This window comes from Psittacula echo, assembly GCF_963264785.1.
Source record: "Psittacula echo genome assembly, chromosome: 5".
NCBI classification, from domain to species: domain Eukaryota; kingdom Metazoa; phylum Chordata; class Aves; order Psittaciformes; family Psittacidae; genus Psittacula; species Psittacula echo.
Window position 1 is genome coordinate 34,320,726 of NC_137739.1, and position 20,348 is coordinate 34,341,073.

The 20,348-nt window shown below is 38.6% G+C and overlaps 2 protein-coding genes across 3 annotated transcripts in view; both read right to left on the bottom strand.

Moving 5' to 3' along the window:
• Window positions 1–436: 436 nt before the first annotated feature.
• On the bottom strand, window positions 437–5,301 carry RPS13 (ribosomal protein S13). The gene is made up of 6 exons (XM_080619916.1): window positions 5,210–5,301; window positions 4,701–4,749; window positions 2,780–2,858; window positions 1,969–2,138; window positions 1,500–1,600; window positions 437–514 (listed from the first exon to the last, which is right to left on the bottom strand). Exons 1-6 carry the CDS (start codon window positions 5,230–5,232, stop codon window positions 481–483), a joined length of 456 nt encoding a protein of 151 aa, XP_080476042.1. The 5' UTR covers window positions 5,233–5,301; the 3' UTR covers window positions 437–480.
• A 296-nt stretch (window positions 5,302–5,597) lies between these two features.
• PIK3C2A (phosphatidylinositol-4-phosphate 3-kinase catalytic subunit type 2 alpha) overlaps window positions 5,598–20,348 on the bottom strand; it is a 52,838-nt gene continuing 38,087 nt past the window's right edge. For both annotated transcript variants that reach the window (XM_080620161.1, XM_080620160.1), the window contains exons 20-33: window positions 20,023–20,127; window positions 18,924–19,016; window positions 18,481–18,610; window positions 16,826–16,962; window positions 15,977–16,146; window positions 14,941–15,097; window positions 14,410–14,519; window positions 13,028–13,235; window positions 10,515–10,639; window positions 10,022–10,139; window positions 9,838–9,919; window positions 9,321–9,430; window positions 9,081–9,206; window positions 5,598–8,519 (exon numbers count right to left, since the gene is read on the bottom strand). In XM_080620161.1, coding sequence (XP_080476287.1) covers window positions 8,337–8,519; window positions 9,081–9,206; window positions 9,321–9,430; window positions 9,838–9,919; window positions 10,022–10,139; window positions 10,515–10,639; window positions 13,028–13,235; window positions 14,410–14,519; window positions 14,941–15,097; window positions 15,977–16,146; window positions 16,826–16,962; window positions 18,481–18,610; window positions 18,924–19,016; window positions 20,023–20,127 — 1,854 coding nt within the window. In that variant the 3' untranslated portion in view covers window positions 5,598–8,336. The remainder of the gene's footprint in view (window positions 8,520–9,080; window positions 9,207–9,320; window positions 9,431–9,837; window positions 9,920–10,021; window positions 10,140–10,514; window positions 10,640–13,027; window positions 13,236–14,409; window positions 14,520–14,940; window positions 15,098–15,976; window positions 16,147–16,825; window positions 16,963–18,480; window positions 18,611–18,923; window positions 19,017–20,022; window positions 20,128–20,348) is intronic.

Here is a 20,348-nt window from a genome sequence, read left to right on the forward strand (position 1 = left end):
ATAGGAAGTTACTGTCAGGAACTGACATTACCTGCAATGAATTAATCAACCTCTTCAATCTCATTTCCCTACCTGCCCCCGACTTCAGTGTTTTCTAAATTTCCAATTCTCCCTTCTGTCATCGTTATCCTTCCCAGTTCTTTCTGCAGGACACACAGAGGCACAGTCCCCCATGAATAAAATACATTTGCTGTGACCAGTTTACTTTACTAACTTGAGGCTATCAGATAAAAAAGCCCAAACCCAACAGTTTAAGTGTTGACACAAACTGTACAGCTGGCCTAGAGCAGCAAGAAGCACTACCTGATTTAATAGGGTAGAATAACAATATGGAACCATGACCACATGCTGAATTCACCCTGACAACTTCCCATTTACAGGCAGCTTCCTGAAACAAGCAGGTTTCTAAGACACCAATCACTCAGAGACAACAAACTTGGCTAATGAAAATTTATTCTTTCAGTAGGTCATAGCCACCTCTTACGCGACCAGGGCAGAAGCTGTTGATGATTCGCTAAAAAGAGAGAAGAAAGAGCGAAATATTAATTGTAGAGGCACTTTTTCAAACTAGTTGTCAAAAACAGTGCTTCAGTTCAAAGCTTTAACTACCAGTCTTGAGCCAAATCACCACCTGCTTACTTTTTTTCTATGCCATAAAGATTTTGCTCTTCCTTTTGAAATACAAATACTAGGATAACAGCACAAAAACCATATATTCAAAAATCTGGCTAGCTGCACTTGAGTCTTCTCAGAAAAAAAGAAGCTAACCCTAACATCTATGGGAATTCTCTTACGCTGGCTTAATTTTCCTAGACGAAAACCCACAAGTTACATTCATTTTTGCCACATCTACTAAGTCATATCTCAATAAATTCTGAAAGCAACACAAACCATGTAAGTATCTGAGATACAGACTGCAGTTTGTACAAAGTGTTATAAAAAATACCTAGTAGTGACTTAACTTGTTGAGACAATTATTTTTTCCTTAGAGTTGTGATGGTAATTTTACCCAGCAATAAGTTTAATAAATTTATCAGTTAATATTTATGAAAAGGATGCTGAGGAGGGACTCTTCATTAGGGACTGTAGTGATAGGAGAAGGGGTAATGGATTAAAACTTAAACAGAGGAAGTTTAGATTGGATATAAGTAGGGAGTTTTTTACTCTAAGGGTGGTGAGACACTGGAATGGGTTGCCCAAGGAAGCTGTGAATGCTCCATCGCTGGTGGTGTTCAAGGCCAGGTTGGACAGAGACTTGGGTGACATGGTTTAGTGTGAGGTGTCCCTGGCCACAGTACGGGGGGGATCTGGAACTAGATGATCTTAAGGTCCTTTCCAACCCTAACTATTCTACGATTCTAAAATGCCTATTCTTTGCTGCCTGGTTTACCTGTATGCTTGATCGTAATGTACTTTTCACTCTGTGAGTAACAGCCCCAGCTTATTACTCACAAAACCTACAGGACTTCAGTGAAATAGTAACTTAAGAGGAGACTTACTACTTCCAATTGGGTGGAAGCACTCTCTTAGTTTTGTAGTAGCGAGCCAACCTATGGATTCTGCTTTCAATCAGAATGAGGCGGAACTTGGCATCTTTATCCTTGAAAAGAAAGTTACATTACAACCAAGCACTACTTTGACTTCTCAATGATGTACAATTCAGATGAGCTTTAATAAAGTAAAAAGATCCACAGCTACTGCTATAAACTCCACATTCCTATTTCCAAAGTCTGATGAATCCAGGATAACCAGAACAGGACCAAAACAGAATGGGTTTAAGCAATTATTTTAAGATCCTTTACACAGACTTAGACCATTCTCCTTTACTGAAATGCCTCCCCAGAGTTTACTCAAAGGGAGTGGCTAAGAGGAGGTACACTAAGAGTTTTTGCTTTAACGAGCTGCAAATAAACTACTGTATTATTTGAAAACAAACATAGAGAATAACCAAGTTAAAGTAGCACTCACCTTTCTGTTTCTCTCAAGATGTTTGCGAACAGCAACAGCTTTCTTGATCAAGTGGTAAAGATCCTCTGGAAGGTCTGGCGCCAGTCCCTTCGATTTAAGGATTCTCAAGATTTTGTTGCCAGTAACAAAGCGAACCTGGGCAACACCATGGGAATCCCTCAAGATCACACCTGAAACAAACATTTACATCTCACACCAGAACAAAAACCTTACACAAACAGATCTTGTGAAACCAACCTTACAGTTACAAGATATCCAAAGAAGGTCTTGTCTAAAAGCCTTTCTTGTGCAAACTGCACAAATTGTAGAAAATAAGTAAGCAAAATAAACTTACAGAAGCTGAAACAGGATCAGATAGCACTTAACAGGTAACTAACCCACTCATCACATTTAGGCTGGCAACATATTTAGTGCTACAATACTGAACGCATAAAACCTGACTCATTAAAGCTAGGTATTCAATCACCGTTTCCCTGTGGTTAACAAAAGATGTCACAGACATATTCATTGTACAAAAATGTACTCTAGCATAGGGATCATTAATATTCTCAGGATTACACTTGAAAAAAAAAAATAAGTCATTCACACAGCACATAATTACACTGCATAGCTCATGATCTATAAAGTTGCACTGTACATGCACTTAAGCAGAGCTCTAGAGGGAACTTGTCTATAATGCAGCTACAGCGTCTGGCTCAGTAAACTCCTCAACATGGGGCTGCCAATATTTGAGATGGGATGTCAAGTTTTTCTCCAAGGAACTGGGCAGACTAAGCTTCCCTGTAACATGTGAGTGATTCATAAACCTTACCGATCTGCGAAGGAGTCAGGCCTTTTTTGGCCAGCTTGTAGATCTGTTCCTTTACATCATCAGAAGTAAGTTTCAGCCACTGAAGAAAATTAGGGGGGAAAAACAATATTAATGAGCATTGCTTAATACAGAGACATGGGCTAGCTAGATGAAAGCTTTTGATAAATGGTAGAAATAGATGCTTTGTAATGCTTGAAAAAACAATCAAGAACTGAAATTATATTTCTAACGATACAGGAACTCTTTTACATATTGCGAACTTAAAGTGCTAGTGAAATATGGTGGGGGAAGGCAGAGTTGAAGGAAGAAAGTCTCTGTTTAAAAGACCCCATATGGCCTCCAACCAGCTGCTTTACCATCAGTTTATTTAAACTACCACATGAGAAGAATAAACAAATTTAGAAAGACAAAAATATCACCACTATTAGCAAGGAACTTTTTTATTGGGCTTCTGACAGAAACAGAAAGTGGAGAACCATTTTGCATCTCTTAGTACAGCACCTACAGAATCACATAATAGTTAGAGTTGGAAAGGACCTTAAGATCATCTAGTTCCAAACTCCCTGCCATGGGCAGGGACACCTCACGCTAAACCATGCCACCCAAGGCCTCATCCAAGCTGGCCTTGAACACCGCCAAGGATGGAGCATTCACAACTTCCTTGGGCAACCCATTCCAGTGCCTCACCACCCTGACAGTAAAGAACTTCTTCCCTATATTTAATCTAAACTTCCCTTGTTTAAGTTTTAACCCGTTACCCCTTGTCCTATCACTACAGTACCTAACGAAGAATCCCTCCTCAGCATCCTTATAAGCCCTCTTCAGATACTGGAAGGCTGCTACGAGATCTCCACGCAGCCTTCTCTTCTCCAGGCTGAACAGCCCGAAAGAAACAGTGGAAGTCAGATTTCAAGTACGCAAATTAATTGATAAATGGAACAAATAGATTTACTCAGACAAAACTGTGCACTTCCTGTTACTTCTACATTAAAGTGTGCTGGCAAAGCCGTTGCTTCCGTGATTATTAATGGGAAGACAATACCAACAAAGTAATCCTTGTTCTTTCAACGAGCTACAAAGAGCTCTTTTTTTCCCTTTTTAATATGGTCAAAGTACGAAATACAAAAGCACAGCAAAAAAATCTATTTGGAAGTGCTCTACAGATTATAATTCAAAACAGAATACAAATAAAACTACGCAAAAACCCCACAGCATTTCAGAATCCTAATCATGACTAAACTTTTTAATCATCACAGGTACTTTAAGCAGCTTAACATTATCATATTTTAAATTTAATATCTTTCTTATTTTGTACTTTAGCTTCGTGCTTTTTGGTACATGCTTTTTCATACACACCACAAATTGATCTTTCTGCCAACAAACAGATCCTCCCAGTCTTGCAAAACAAGACAGATTACTAAGCAGCTGCTTATTCAGCTGACAGGTAAACATTTGAAAGGGAAGTACCTGGATGCACTAAGGGCAAGCTGAAATTAAGTTAGTGCTCTGCTCAGCAAATTACTGTCAGAAATAGCTTAGAAAAAAAGTAATTTTATTCCACAACGGCAAATGCCAAACTCACATGTGCAGAGAAGAGTTTAACCTCTATGAACATACAGACTAAAAAAAACTGAAGTAGTACTTAAATGATGGAAAGTACGAAGAGACTTTTTTTTCTCCCAAAATATCACCTGTCCAGAGAACGGTAAGTTTTTTCTCAATATCCTGAAGACCACAGGCTAATGAAGCATTTTTTCAGACCATAATTTAAAGATGGTGACACAAAATATTACAGCGCTTTTTTTCTCTCCTGTTTCCTGGGCACCGCTGGGCCGCGCTACGGGCACCAGACCGTGCACCGAACGCCACAGGGGAGCCGGCCGGGCCCGCCGAAGCGCGCACGGGCCGGGTAGTTACTTACCGTCGGCACGCTCCGCCTGTAGGGCAAGGCTGACTGGGACAAGCCCTTTCTGTGGGGAAGAAGCAGATCACACGCTAAGCAGAGCTGGCCAAGCTACACTGCCATCCAACCCCACTGCAAGGCAGCATAGCGCAAGCATTTCCTGCAAGGCCGTACCCAGCCTGCACAGCCGAGGCCTGCAGCCTCCCTCCTCGCCTACAGAAGGTGCCACTCACAGTACGAGCCACGCCGGGGCAGCATCAGGAATTAAGACCCCAGGCACCACAAGCATGACCCTGCCTGGGGCCGGCCAAGGGAAGCCGCACCTCAGCACTAGCCTGATCCCTTCCGTTGCCTACCGACATATTTGCACAGCCGCCGGCCTCCCCACCCACCTCCACTAACGCCGCACTGCTCCCACAGCAGCCTTTCTGCTTCCACATATACACACTCCCAAGACCGCCTTTAGCACCCGCAATACCCCAAACGTGCCCCATAGCACAGCCCGAACGCCTGCAGCAGCCGCTTACCCGGGAGCGTGCATGCGACCCATGATGGCGGCGGCAGAAGAGAAGGATCAACGCGCGGCAGCAGCACCTCCTGACCAACTTCCGCGGGAAAGGGCGTGTCTGAGCCTGGCCCCGCCCCGCCCGACAGCCAATCAGCGGTGCTGGGGCTGCTCTGCGCACGACACCACCCGAAGGCCCGGTTGACACCGCGCGCGGTGGGCGGGGGGCCGGGTGCGCCGCGGTGGCAGTGACAGTGAAGGGCGGCAGAATTGTTTTTAACTCAGGATAGCGTTTAATGTACTTACAGGACAGATACGGAGTCACATTTAACCCGCTCAGCACGGGCACGACGGAGGGCAATATTGTACATCTTTATTAACGAGCTCGTTTAATTAAAGTATTTGGTTCTTAGAGATACATAGACAAAGGGAGACAAAGGATTTGGCGTCACTCGCTTCCCTTAGCTGTAGCACTACCTCAGTCACAGTGTCCGAGTAAGGAGCACAAGGGAGGGGAAGGCGGCGGCGAGCCCTGACAGAGCCCTCGCGTTAAGGCAGGCGATGGGGATTTCTACACAGCCCGAGTTGTAAAAATAAAGAACTTTTATCAAAGATCGCACGTGCTTCCAGCGACAGGTAGCTGTAGGTCATAAAAAGGCAGTAATAAAGTTTCAGTGCAAAGTTCTAGGTTAACAGAGAAAAGGAAGAGGTCTTAGCGCAAGCTGTTGCTCTGAAATACCAAAACAATAGTATTGACAATTACACTTCTGGCTGAAGGTCATACGTGGCATAAAAGATTTTTTTCTTTTCATTAAACAAGATATGAAAAATCTTTAAAACTACATTTTCAAGATACTTACTGTAAATTGAACCCCAACTGAATATTTTCCTCTTTCATTTTTTTCTTTTATGTAGCATGTTAAAGTCTTATTGCAACAATCACTTTTTTCTTAATTGAGAATAGTGCAAAGAGGTGCAAGCTTGGTGCTGTTCCTCTACATGTGAGGAGAAGCCAAGACAAAATAAAATCCATGACCATAAAAAGCTTCAGCCAGTGACTATTTTGAAAAGAGAGGGAAAGGCACAAGATGAGTTAAGCTATGAAGAAGATTAAATCAGAAGTCAGGACATGTGCTAATAATGAATACAGTACTATATATTTTTTTCAGTCCAGACAACTGTTAAAACTGCAAATCATTTTTTTAAATGATTTTAGTTTATCTGTATTTTGTGCTGTAAGACACTGTGCTTTAATAGCAAACTGCAAAAAAGGCAGTACGTATTGCTTTCATTTTATTTCACAATGGAACGTTTCACAAAAACAGTAGTCTACTTCCCTGTGTTTAAGTGACTTGTGATTCTAATGATGGAATGGAGTAAGTCTCAAAAGCATCAAGTGAGCAGGAAATATAGCTAGTTAGTTATATAGGTTATTATTTACAGGCTATATACTAAATGAAAAATATGCAGAAGATGCCTCATAAAACTGGGTTTTGTTAGCGCCCATTAGTATCAACCCAGTTTCTAACATTCAAGATATTCTTAGCATTTTCATTGTAATAATTCCCACAAAATTGGACCATGAATATTTTAGGCACCAGGAGATTCAAGTTTACTTCTCCCTTCTGTACTGAAGAGAGATTGGTCAGTAGCAGGGAATGGAAAACCAGATTATGAAACAGATATTTAGTGTTGGGTATACAGAAGGCTTTCTCCATGTTATCTCTCTGTTCATAGTTGCATATTTTACTTTAAAAATCCCCTTAGTCATAGCCAGTGGCGATAGTCTGTCTTGCTTCAAGATTTAGTACTAAAGTGTGTATCATTATAGCTTGGTTTAGACAGAGTATGATCATCCTAAATATTGAGTAAGGTGAATAAAAAGGCTACACCTGTAAGTGCAGAAACACCTAATAAAGTAACCAGTGGTATCATTAACAAGATACAGTAAGTGACGTTTGTACTCCACTCTCACAAGGTATTTCAAACCTAACGTCCTGTGGTATGAAGTATTTTTAGAGGAATTAATTCTTACTGGGAGGAGTAACAGTATTGCTGTGAAATGCTAAAAAAAGTGACCAAGTTCCACTTCGTCAATGCAACTAATTTCTGGCCTGCAATTCATCCAGTAGTTGTGCTTTTTTTACTAGAGGCCATCTCTTTACCTGGAAGTAAAGGTGCAAAATACACTTTGGATTTAGTGTTTGAATCTGTTCCACATTTAATCACTGCGCTAATTAAACGTTCTAGAATTTCAGACATTCCAGAACACTGAGCAGCTGGGCACACTTCCTACAGCACCACATTCAGCCAGTCTTCATCCAATTTTTGGAGATCATGGGTAGAAGATAGGGTAGAATTCTGCACTAACTATGAAGATCAGTATAAGTGATCTTATTTCTAAGTAGCACATCTTAGAAAAAGACTTCCAGCAGGACCTGCAAGGTATCAAATATGAGAATGCTTCCCCTTTTGAAGGGGCTTAAAGTTAATGCTTACATATTTAAATACCAGAAATGAGGTAAAGACAAGCATTTGAATTATAAGGCACCATTATTTACATCTTCCATTATTGGCACACACTCCAGTAAATCTTAGAGAAGTATGAATCTGGGATTAAATGCAATACTAAGCAATTTTTCCAGCCCTTCAACCTTCATTTCTACAGGCGTGTGTGAAGCCAAATTTTTTACCCATTGCTGCTTCTGTGACATCTACTTATTAGTGGGAATGTAATCCTAAAATAATGTTATTTCTTTGATGTTCTCCAACATCACACTATGGATGACAACACAGGTAACAAAAATGAAAACCAAAAATGCACTATACCCACAGGCCTAATGGTGAAATTACCATTTAACCAACAACCATGGTCAAACCGCTCATCTCACTTTCATGGATGGTTTAAAAACCTCTTCCTCTACCTGCGACTCTTAAACATTTACAACAATGCTTTGATAACACTGCATACAGCATAAACCAGGTTTTCTAGATATCCTCCAAATAAGGCTACATGAACATTGGTCCAACATAACTGTTGAAATGCAGAGTCTCTTGTTTTAAGATGTACAAGTTATCTTCAAGTAGGAAGATGCACGAAGCACAAGTGAATACAGTTGTTCTGGTCTTACTCAGGTGCAGATATGCATTCACAGATAGGGTACAGCAGTTAGCCGATACCAGTTAACAGTCTCCTTGCTCAAGTTGAAGTCCTTTAGTGAGAGTGTAATTCCACCCAAGAAAAAGTTCTCACGTAACGATTCTGCACTGAGCACACTTAGCTGCAGTTCTCTCTGTTTCAGAGTCTCCATGCTATATCCATTGTACACAAGCTAGAAGGTAAGAAGTCAAGAAATTTTTGGTTATCCAAATGAAGTCACACAGATTGCCCTTTCTCCTGACTGCCTAGCCACTGATAGATGTCTTAACTGCACATTATGACATTATAACAGTGTGTCTGTTTCTCAGAGGATGGGCTGAAGTACATCCACACTTTTCTTTGTGCTCCCAATGTTATGTTTTTAAAAGGACCAGTGTTTTTAGATGAAGTACTGTTTACATGCCAAGACTTCCAAATTCATTCTTCTCCATCCTATGGATCAGTGAATCCAGAGCAGGGAAATCTTTAGTTTTAAGACTTCTTTCCTTCTCCCCATCACTCCTCAGAGTCACTCAAATTTCTGCTTACTAGTAACAGTACATTTACCTGCTCAGTTGCTTTGGGACTTTGGGGGTCTTTTTGTTTGTTTTTCAAATGGGGCACAAAGTTTTTCAAACAAGATCCTTTCCCATTTATATATCTTTGTAGATTATTTTAGACAGTATTTTGATTACTGCTTGGAATAAGAGACAATAGCAAACCATAGGTAGTTCCTACATAAATTTTAACTTGCCATTTCATTGAAAGTTGGATTTCTTGTCTTCCGGGAGATTTTGGTTTTGCGTTTGGATGTTTTGTGTGTATCAGGAAGTAAGTATGTTTTCACATAGGGATTTGGATCTGCACCATCTTCTGTAACCTGCAATCCAAACCAATGACAAATTAAAAAAAACTTAGTGCATATCTACCTGAATATTTATTTTCATATCCAGGCTTTACAGTTCTCAGCAGTAAGCTCAGCATCTCTACTTACTAGGTCTTTAATGTGCATCACCATGATAAATAGAGTGCTATTTCTGTATGATATGGATAGCTTCACTTCTCCTCCCACTTTGCCTAAGGTAGGACTTGATGGGCTTGCATCTGAAAGAAAATATACAATTATTTTCTCTGTAAAATTTGCACATTTTCATCAGTACTACACTGACTATATGTGGGGAAAAATAAAAGCCTTAGACCAAGATCAGTTTCTGATTTTATTTCTAGTTCCCTATTAGGAGGGCAAGGCCATACATTTTAAAGATTTCTGCATTCTCTTGTAAGAGCCAACTTGGGAGTTAAGAGTCAAAACTTGAATAACTGTATGCAGGCAGATTTGGAAAGACAGGGATGCAAAGTTTTCAATGAGGGAAAACTACAGTTAACAAAACAAAACAAAAAAAGAAACCAAACCAAAACAAAAACCAAACAAACAAAAAAAAAAGCCACATTGTGAAGGTGTTGTACTATAGTAATTCCATTTATAAACACCATCCAAAAGCATTACCTACCTGTAGGTCTGGCTATTCCATCTATTCCTTCCACTTTGTCATCACGAAGTAATGGATGGAAAAAAGTATAAACAAGATCACACTAAATTTGGATGAAGAAGAAACATTACATATTAGTTGCAGTGTTAACAAGCATCAAATTCTGAAAACTTGCATTAGATTTGCTTAAGTTATTTCAACTCACTTCTGCCACCTCTGAAGAACTGTTCATCAGACTTTGTATGTAGCTGTTGAGCTCCACTTTTCTTTTAGCTGCTACATCTTTTATATGTGTTCTTCCCAGAACCATCTTATTAGGAAAGCTACAACAAAGAATGAGACAGACTTCTCAGTTAATTTATCTGAAGTACAGTTAGATTTCATTGTCATTTCCACCCTCAAGTGCTGACATTCTTGTTATGTCAGTCATGAGTAGAAACACAGCATGCTACTAGGTAAATCGGTAACGACAGTATAGAAAGGCAAGAAAACATTTTTAAGTCACTGTTGTAAGTGGTACAACACAGACTAAATACAGAGTTGCTCCTCTGGCTCTCCTCCCTTAAAACTCAGACACTTTGAGGCCTAATTTGCCCTTCTGCAGTGTTGTCTTCATTTCAATCTATTTCTTCATCTACCCAGCTGGGAACACTTCTGTTGCTTTTGTTATATCAGCGATGAGTGAGTTAGGAACATACCCTGGTAACTTCCAAAGAGGAAAGAGAATGCCAAGTTTGTTGTGAAGCTCCTGGAACTCATCAAACGTTCGGAAGACAAACGTTGGCTCAACTTGCCCTTCTCTCAGAACTCTCACTACATAGATCTGTCCAAAACACAAAAAAAACCCAAAAGATGAAAGTAGTAACAATATTATACAACTGACTTAATATAATTTTCTTAATTATTTCTACTATGGTAATCCTTCTCATGCACACATATCCCAATAACAGCATTTGCATTTTCTAGCAGAGTTTAAATAGCCCTACATCACATGATCTTCCCAAAAGTTAGATCCACATCTGACAGGGGGATAAAGGTAGTTAAGGCTGTCCACATTTTCCCTTTTAAGCCTCACTGTAAGTTCATACCATCTAGCAGGTGAACAAAGTTTCAACACACCAGTGTAGGATTACATTTAGACATGTATCTGTGGGGCCAGAATTATCACAGAACTTTTCAGGTGTGGATCTGGAAGGAAACCAATGCCTAATTTTTTTTTCCAATCTTATTCTCTCAAGATTCTAAAGGATTACACTTCTGAAGTGACAGTTTGATGGGCAGATGCAAGGGTACTGCATTATACAAAAGGTATTTTAAAAAATACTGGGGGTACAGTCCCAGGATGAAGTTATTCACATTATTACGAAAGGGAAATGAAGGCTGAGGAACTGCACAGAAAATTCAATTCAGTGGACTCATTTGAAAAAAAAGTACAACTGGAAGAGGTCTGAAAATCTAGACAGAAGGAGACTACACCATCTTAACAGTTTTCTGAAAGAGGTTGTTTTGGCTTAGATCAGGACTATTCAAATACATTTATAATACAGCAATTCAGAACCAAGCTTTTTCCCTTCTAGTGTTATTCAGCTTTGATCTACCTTTCCTAGCTGGTGTCTTTCCAGATTAAGACATTTACAGCAAATACAACTTGGAAAGAGATGTATATTTGCATATATCAATATAGGTCACTTTTTACACAAGTTGAGGAAAATGTAACTTAAGCTGACTATTCTAGGTCAAACAGCAGAAGTAAAATAATAATAATAATAATAATAATAATAATAATAATAATAATAAATCACTAAACAACCAAAACCTGAAGATGGCAGCACACCTGCATAGGAATACAAATATTAATATGAGTCTTAAAAGTGTAACCCAGGTCTATCAAAATCCTGAGGGCAAACTGTACTGCTTACAGCCTCTACTAACAATGAGTAGAGTGTAGATGCGTTAATATAGGAAATTATGCTTTTACTTGGAAGGAGCAAATACAACTTTAATGGAAGGTCAGAACAAAACTAGGGAGTGTTTGACTCAATGACCCCTATTCAGGAAGGAGACATTTTACAGAAGGTAGCTACATAGCCCATAAAGATGACTCAAATCCCATTTTTTAAAGTCAACCAACACTACTTCTGTTCTTTCCGGTTCCTTCAAGATCCTTTCCAAGAAGTGTCTTCATTTTGAAGAATATTATTGGATGCCAAAAATACCAGTCTGTACACTAGCCCTCCTGCAGCTCTTTACCTTGGCCAGCAGCTAAGTACCCACACTGCTGCTTGCTCACTCCCACCTCCCTCACCAGTGGGGCAGGGGAGAGAATAAGAGTGAAAGCAAGACGACCCATGGGTTGAGATAAAGACAGCCCTTGGGAGGGAGGTGATGCAAAGACAATCTCTCACCACCTCCCACAAACAGATCCATGCCCAGCCAGTCCCCAGGCAACAGCCACCTTTGAAGACAACACCATCCCATTTCTTGCTTTCTTCCTCTACCCCCAGTTTTATTGCTGAGCATGACTTCGTGCTATGCAGTATCTCTTCCGCCACTTTGGGTCCGCTGTCCCTCCTGTGCCCCTTCCTAACTCCTTGTCTACCCACAACCTGCTCACTGCAGGGGAGGGAGAGGCAAACTGGAAGTAAAAGAGAAACCCTGGACACTGCAGAAGCACTGTTCAGTAAGAGCCAAACCAACCATGTGTTACCAACATAGTTTTAGTTAAACATCCAAACCACATCACTGTGTGGGCTACTATGAAGAAAGGAAACTCCATCCCAGTGAGAGCCAATACAAACTCTGTTCTCCTCCAGGGAGCAAGCAAGCCAGGACATTCCCAGTAAGATCTGCATTTTGATTATGGGTTTTGTTTTTACTTTCAAGTAATCCACAGTCTTGCGTGTCAACACTGGTGTAGGTTTCTAAGCTCCATTATAGTCAACACAGTCAGACTTCAGGGAACTCTTCAGCTCATCCTGAATCTGACATTAGTGCCTAAATGAATGTTTCTATAGCTGTATTTACTAAATCTCAAGAAAGGGAACCTAGATGTCTACCTCAAAGCTAGCTACTTAAGGCTAAACAAGGCAAATTTCCCCTGTACTAATTCTCTGTGATTAAATACTGAAGTTACGACAAGAAGGAGAATGTATCTTCTTGGAAGAAAATGCACAGTATCTTCACTGAGTGGAAATAGATTCCACATACTTACATAGTGTTTATCTGGGTTATATCTCTTCTGATATGTAAACACAGACACCTGTTTGATTCGACCATCTTGTTTAAGAGAATATGTTTTAGCAGAAAATGAGAGAATGGGTTCATCATTAGAAGGTAGACCTGAGAAACGCAGCTGAGCCAAATTGTGAATGAAGAAATTAAACTTTGTGGCAACACTTCCCAGACTGGATTCAATCAACCTAGAAAGGAAAAAATAATGTCAAAATACACAATAGTAGTTCTACCAATGAATAAGATTTAAGAAAAATAAAAATTAATCTCTTATTGACAGAGAAAGAGTTTTTAAATTAATTGTGATCAGTGGGCTGCATAAATAGCACCATATCAACATTTAATAGAAGATTCAGTATCCAAGAAGTTAAGGGTTTCCAGAGTTGGTAAAAAAGCTTAGAGCACTGCATCCAGCTCTGAAGTTCTCAGTATAAGGAAGACCTGGGCCTGTTGGAGTGGGTCCCAAGGAAGGACACAAAAATGATCAAAGGGCTGGAAGACCTCTCCTATGAGGAAAGGCTGAAAGAAATGGGGTTGTTCAGCCTGAAGAGGAGACCATGAAGAGATCATGGCTTTCCAGTGCTTAAAAGTACAATAAGATGGGGACAGCAGGGGCTGTTGGTAACAGGACAAGGGGTAATGGTTTTAAACTGAAAGAGAGTAGATTCAGACTGGATATAAAGAAAGAAGTTTTTTTTTTACGATGAGGGTGGTGAAACACTGCAATAGGTTGCCCACAGAGACTGTAGATGCCCCATCCCTATAAACAATTCAAGGTCAGTCTGGATAGAGCAATCTGCTTTGGTTGATCATGTCCCTTCTCATTGCAGGAGGCTTGGACTAGATGATCCCTTCCAACCCAGATTGTTCTACTGCAGTTTCCCCCATATATTGAAAATGAAGTACAGTAACACATAGCAACAACTCTGTTACACTATATATACACACCCACTTGCTACACTAGAGCATCATCCCTTCCTCCCTAGCGTGCAAAAGCACTTCTTGAAAAAGAACTTCTTTACAATACAACGTTCTCATCATACACACTGCTATTAAGCAATTTTGCATGTATTGGAAATGCAAGTCTCAAACAGCCAGACAGAATTATCTACTCAGTATTTCAAACAATTTCATTGCACAAGGTTACTCTTAAAGAAAAAGTATTTTAGCACATTAATCTTGCATGAAATTGATCTTATTTATGTAGTTACTGGTTAACTGATATCTTGTGATTGTACAGTGTAACTATTTAACTCCTACAGAAATGTTTGTGAACATCCTTTGTACATTTTTTTCCATAGCCAAAAGCTCCCATTAAGAGGATGATGCTGGGAGATAGTTTAGTTTTTACTTATCCAGTACCTCGTAAAGAAAATGGTAGCTTCTGCATCTGTTGTTTGGGGCTGGAGAGCATCCTGGACATACTTTAAGTCCTGAACCCCACTTAGTTCTGGTAATCCAGAAGAAAGCATCTGTAAGAAATTAAAAGTTACAGATTTAATGCTGTAAAACCAGCATGATTTTACACTGAAATGATTCAAACTTAAAACATTCAAATTCATTTTAAGCTGCACTAAATTGCTAAATGCTAACAGTGAGAGCCAACAATTACTTACGATCAGCAGTTATTCACCATTTCTGCTGAATAAAAAGCAGTTAAAACCACTGCAGCGTGATTTATGGTATTATCTTAGCTTTAAATTTTCAGGAAACAGGTAGGTAGTAAAAAAAGCTCAAAGAAAATTCCAAATATAGCCTTCCTAAACAGTACATCTGATGTTCCTGGTTTTTAAAAGCATGCATTAAGAGTTTCTGCAGCATAAAAAGCACAGCATTTAATGCATCCAACATGACAGATCTATCAAGTTCCAACTGAATTTGAAAAATGATTACCAGTGAAAGGAGGTTAAGGAAGAGGCTTGCATGTTTTCTTATCAAGTTGTAAGCTTGACAACAGAGATCCACAAATAACTGAAAGCGGATGGTGGGTTTTTCACCACCATTAATAACATAAGCCATATCCGATGTTAGCACAAAAGGAGCTCGATCCCTGCTCAAAAAGGACAGAATTCAGAAGTTAACTGTAAGATCTATTCACCTTGTCATGTACTTCCTCCTGCAGTCCATCCCCACCACAAGATAATGATATTAAATAATCAATTAATGCCATTTTACGTTTTTGGGTTTTCAGCTCCATAGTGCCATCTCAGATTCTCAGCACATTCACATGGTACCAGACCTACAGCAGATCTCATGGGGCAACACTTGGAGGACACGTTACCATACTGTGCTTTCCATATCTCATTTATGGAAGCCATAACACACTAGAACAAATGGAGTAAGTCTACTATCACCCAACTAACACATAACTCCTGTATGCTGGATGTAGATTATTTTCCTCTACACAGAGGATTAGTAAATAACAAACTTGCTGCTCACTTTTTTCTATAATGTTGACATTCACTATTGTTTTTATAAGCCAGAGCCTCTTCTCATTTGTTTCACACTCAAGATACTCTGGTGATATAAAGGTCCTGACACTCATATTTTTCCCGTGTTTAAGTTTACCTAACAAGCATAAAATATGTAATTGCATGGAGTATAGCTAAAAAAGGTGAAACTATACTCATGTTTCATCCAGTACTCCTGGTATGACAGTATGACACCAAGATTTGTGTTAGATGTGCTTTCAGTTAAAATAGTTCTGGAGATCGGAATATGGAAACAAGATGGAGCCTTTTAAAAATTAATTCTATACAAGTAAATTTGAAAGCATTCTAGAAACTCTGTGGTTAAATTGGAAGATGTTGGCTTCATAATGAGACCAGCAGAAAACAGGAATCTAGAAGTTAATGCTTATAATTATAATAATTATAAAAATATACTAAAAATCACTTCACGCTCTACATCACTTAGCTACAGAAAATACCTTTTAAAGCTACCAAACATCTGTGCATGACCCAGAAATTTTCCAAAGTCTATGTGAAACATATGGCCTGTGTTTCGGAGCATTATGTTATCATTGTGGCGGTCACAAATTCCCAATACGTAAGTAGCTACACAGCATCCTGCACAAGAGTAAATGAAGTTTTCTGAAGCCTGGGAGGGAGAAAAAAAAAACAACCCTGTATAAAATATTAGCAGGAAGAAGCATCCATGCATTCAACATTCAATCTTGACAAGTGTAAAGTCCAAGTCAGGCAAGACAGACCGTAAAATCTGCTTTTTCCCCAAAAATAGTGTTTTTCAGATAGCATTGCAAAATACTTCAGATATGACACTTTCCAGCAAAAAACCAGAATTTTGGTTTTTAATTAAATGAAAAAGTAAAGAGGAGTTGAAGACAAATCACAAAAAGAAATAAGTATGTTAGCAGAGAGAGAAAAGGGTACAAGACATTTTTCCAATGTGTGGTAACATCATTGTAGCCAAAAGAAAACTTTCTGAGTTTTGAATTCCATGTGGTCCTATGAGAAGAGGCCACTGCTCCTAAACCACAGTTAAGGGAGCCACCATTCCTCCCCATCTTAAATTTGAAGTATGCTTATTTTATTTGCGATAAAAACTCCTGATGTGAATCCTGAGAATCCATCTGGCTACTTTTTCATTATAAAATGAATTTTCGTTTACTCCTTTTCCAAGTAGAGGAAAAAATTAAGTTTTGCAAAGATGTAAAACAAAAACTTAAATGGAAGATCTGGAAAAAGAATTCTTTCATAATATGGTATTTATCCCTTTTTAAAGATCTTCCAAAAAGAACAATAGTGAAAAAACTTACCTTTTCATATTCCTCCTCTGTAGGATTATACTTTCGCAACCATTCTGCCAGAGGCTTGTCTTTAAAAGAACCTGTCACTCCATATTCCACTTGAATTTTCCTGAGTGTGTCTGAAGCAGGAACAAGCTCTACCATGCCTATATAGAAAACATAACAGTGTATTTAACCATCTCCTTCAGTTATATTGCATTTTCATTATTCAGTAGAAACTTTCTTGACAACGATGGATTTTATAATCTTAGACTACCTTTTTTCAAAACCCAATTAGGTATAAAGTTAGTGCTATTAGTGTACTAAACACTTCTACAGGCAATATGGCAAAGCATGAAACACATGTAGCAATCCCAGTTAGGCTTTATTACAATTAGCTACCATTGCTAGAATGCACATGATTTACACTTTGCAGTTACTGCTTAAATACTAGTTTATATAGTAGAAAGTAATTGTTCAAATTATTTTGATGTCAACATTTCTTGTACACTGACACTTGAGTAATAGAGTAACTTTAACTCCTGTCAAATGGTGAAACAAACCAGGCTGTTGCTCCAGAAATATGGCCATGGATTTTATACATGGCCTTATTTTAGTGATACCATTTACTAAAAATATTTGTAGAGCTAAGTCATAAAAAGAAAAAAATTGATTAACAGAATTTTACTCCTATCTTGGCTAGAGCTACTGAAGGCAAATCTGTAATTCATATACAAGTCTGTTTTTCACTTTAATGCTTCAAGTACTTTAGGAATACTAATACTAGCAGCAATAGAAAAAACCCAAACAACATGCTATGCAATTAAGGAATTGTTCAAGTAGGAAGAAAAGCCATCTGTTTCTCTAAAAAGCAGGTCTTACATAAATAGAAGCTTTCTGCTTAGGTTTGCCAAGTTCAATTTCCAACTTTTTCATGTATTGAAGAACTTTCATCATTCTGTTCTAGTATCTGACTGAAGAAATATTTTACTTATTGTTTATCATTCTAAAGATCTTGTAGTTCCTTGTGGTAGCTCTAGAGAATTAGTGAAAACTAGCAAAAAGCATGTTTGAGATGCAGGGTGGTATTTATACTCAAGAGTTCTGTGACCTAGCTTCAAGCCTAAAAGGCAGCCTCATATTGCCAAGGAACTTTTACACCAGTATATGACAGTAATTCTGGAAAATAGCATGTGCATGTGGTGGGGGCATTTTAAATTTTTCTTCTTTTTGCCTGTTTCAGGACAAGAATGATACTTCCAGACCCAACTGCAGCAGATTCCAAAGACTTCAGAATTTCAGTTTTGACTTGAATACTTTCTTTCACCATAAGTAAATTTTCAGAATCAGGATTGCTATGGCACCATTATTTTGTGCTGCAGTAAGGTCATCAAGAGAAACCTTCACTTTTATCATTATGTTTACTTGTTTGCACCACTATTGACGGACAACAACATGCATAATCATCTCAGGATTCAAGAAGAGACATTTAAATGCAACTCAGCCATCAGGAAATTCAGAACAATTCAATTTGCTATACTCTCAAGTATTGAAGTTCCTTGCATGGAAGGCCTTTGTCCTTCCACTGTTTCTTGGGCCTGCGTCTGCACAGAAATTTTTCACATCAGCATGACAAGAAATTGAAGTAGGGCAGCAAAGATTATAGGCAGCATCTGGTTTTGCACCTCGGTCTTTTCCAGTTGAGAGGCACTTGAAGATAACCATCCGAAGATCCAGTCCCTCCTGCAGCCATATCTTATCCATAATCTTAATCATTTGTAAAGCCAACATGTCTTGTCTCAGATCTTCTCCAACCTTAAATGGAAAAATAAAAGTTAGAGACATGTTTTCAGCAAAACAAAACTTAAGATTTCGTTTTACATTTCTAGGAAACACATGATGCATTATGCTACTTAATTCCTCATAGCTATGCACTCAAAAAGAATAAGCTACATTTAAGCTTTCACATGTGGTAGACTTGCTTTCATATTTTATCTGTTCAGATGTTGGTTGCTAGATACACAGGAGCAACCTCACAAAATAACTAAGCTATGCCAAAGTTAACTGATATCAGTGAAATAGTGCTTATCATTCAACTTTTCTTCTCCAGTACACATGTAAGGCCTACCTTAAACATTACATTGATTTCTTCTCCCAGAGGGTCTGCATTTATCAATGCAACTTTCAGTGGTACTGCATTGGAGCTGAAGAAAGAACATGCCTACAAGTAGATATAGTGTTAATATTCAAAAAGACTATTCCTGCTAGCCCAGAAAACAAGACATTCTGACAACAAGCAGGTTTGACACACAAGGAGTCTATTCAGATTTTTAACACTGTGATTGTGGTGAATATGTGCTTCATTTGAACAAAGAGCCCTTTGGCTGTTATTTGTTGAATTCTTGTACAAAATCCAGTAGTGCAGCACAGTGATGTTTTATACATTTTGAAGGGAAGACTGAATAAAACATGGACAAATTTTTTTCAGCAGCTTTTCTTTTTTTTTAAAGATAGAAGATATAAAAACTGGGTATTTGCAAGTTTCACAGTATTTTGTCATTTACCTGCTTTCAAATACATACTTATGATTTAATAGTTACAGTAGAGAAAGAAAGCAAGACAAACTGTCTTTCCACACAGGATTAACTCCAGTGCTCAGAGACCTTTAGGTTCTCAGTCATGCATGATGATAATCAAGACTGTGGTTGAGCAAATATTGTCAAACCCTGCAGAGCTCGAAAAACAATTTAACTGCTTCTGCTATATTATTATTATTATTTTCTAGACCTTCACAATAAAATAAAGCTACTGTCTGTCTCCCTGGAATCAGTGCATCTCTTGAACACAATCAGTAACTGGTAGTTTCACCTATTTCACAGTATCTACTTACTGAGTTATATAGCCTTGCTCAACTTTCTTTTTCGATTACTACTGCAAACAGGACTTTGTCACACACTTTAAATAGTCCCCTGCTTTACTATAACCAGGATTGTTGGTCTTGAGACAGGGTCTAAAGCGAAAATGGTTTTAGATAAATTTTTTAATACAACGACCTACATTGGTCTTAAACAGGTATTTGTATAATTTTTATTTTTGCTCATCTAATTTCACTCTCCCTGTCATAAAGAGCTTTCAAGCACCTCAGCTGAGCTTTTTCTATTTGTAAAAGCTTTGTCTATATATGTAATAGTTACAAAAAAGCTTATGAAACTCTGAATGAACTGTACCTTAATATTTAACTCTTTTGCCACAAGACTGGGATTGAGAGGCAAACGGCATTTGCTCTTCAAGAAAAATAACTGCACACGTTCCATGCCATTTTGCAAGGCAGCCTGCAGACAAAAAACCATTATATTGCAGCTGAGATTTTCTTAACTGGAGCATCTACAAAGAACTTCTGGACAAAGTTATCCTGAAGCAAATGTTTAAACTTGTCAGTGTCAAAGGAATGCTAGATATTCTAACTGCCGTTTCAGCTATTAAGAATAAATATGCCTAGCAGTGCAACCACACAAGTTTATGGGTTTTGGTTTGTTTTGGTTTTGACCAAACC

Excerpts from the sequence above, each read along its gene's own strand:
- RPS13 (XM_080619916.1), bottom strand. The coding sequence starts at position 5,232 with ATGGGTCGCATGCACGCTCCCGG. Across the intron at positions 2,859-4,700 it reads ACAGGCGGAGCGTGCCGACG|TGGCTGAAACTTACTTCTGA; the intron begins GTAAGTAACTAC and ends AATTTTCTTCAG. Across the intron at positions 2,139-2,779 it reads CCTGACTCCTTCGCAGATCG|GTGTGATCTTGAGGGATTCC; the intron begins GTAAGGTTTATG and ends TGTTTGTTTCAG.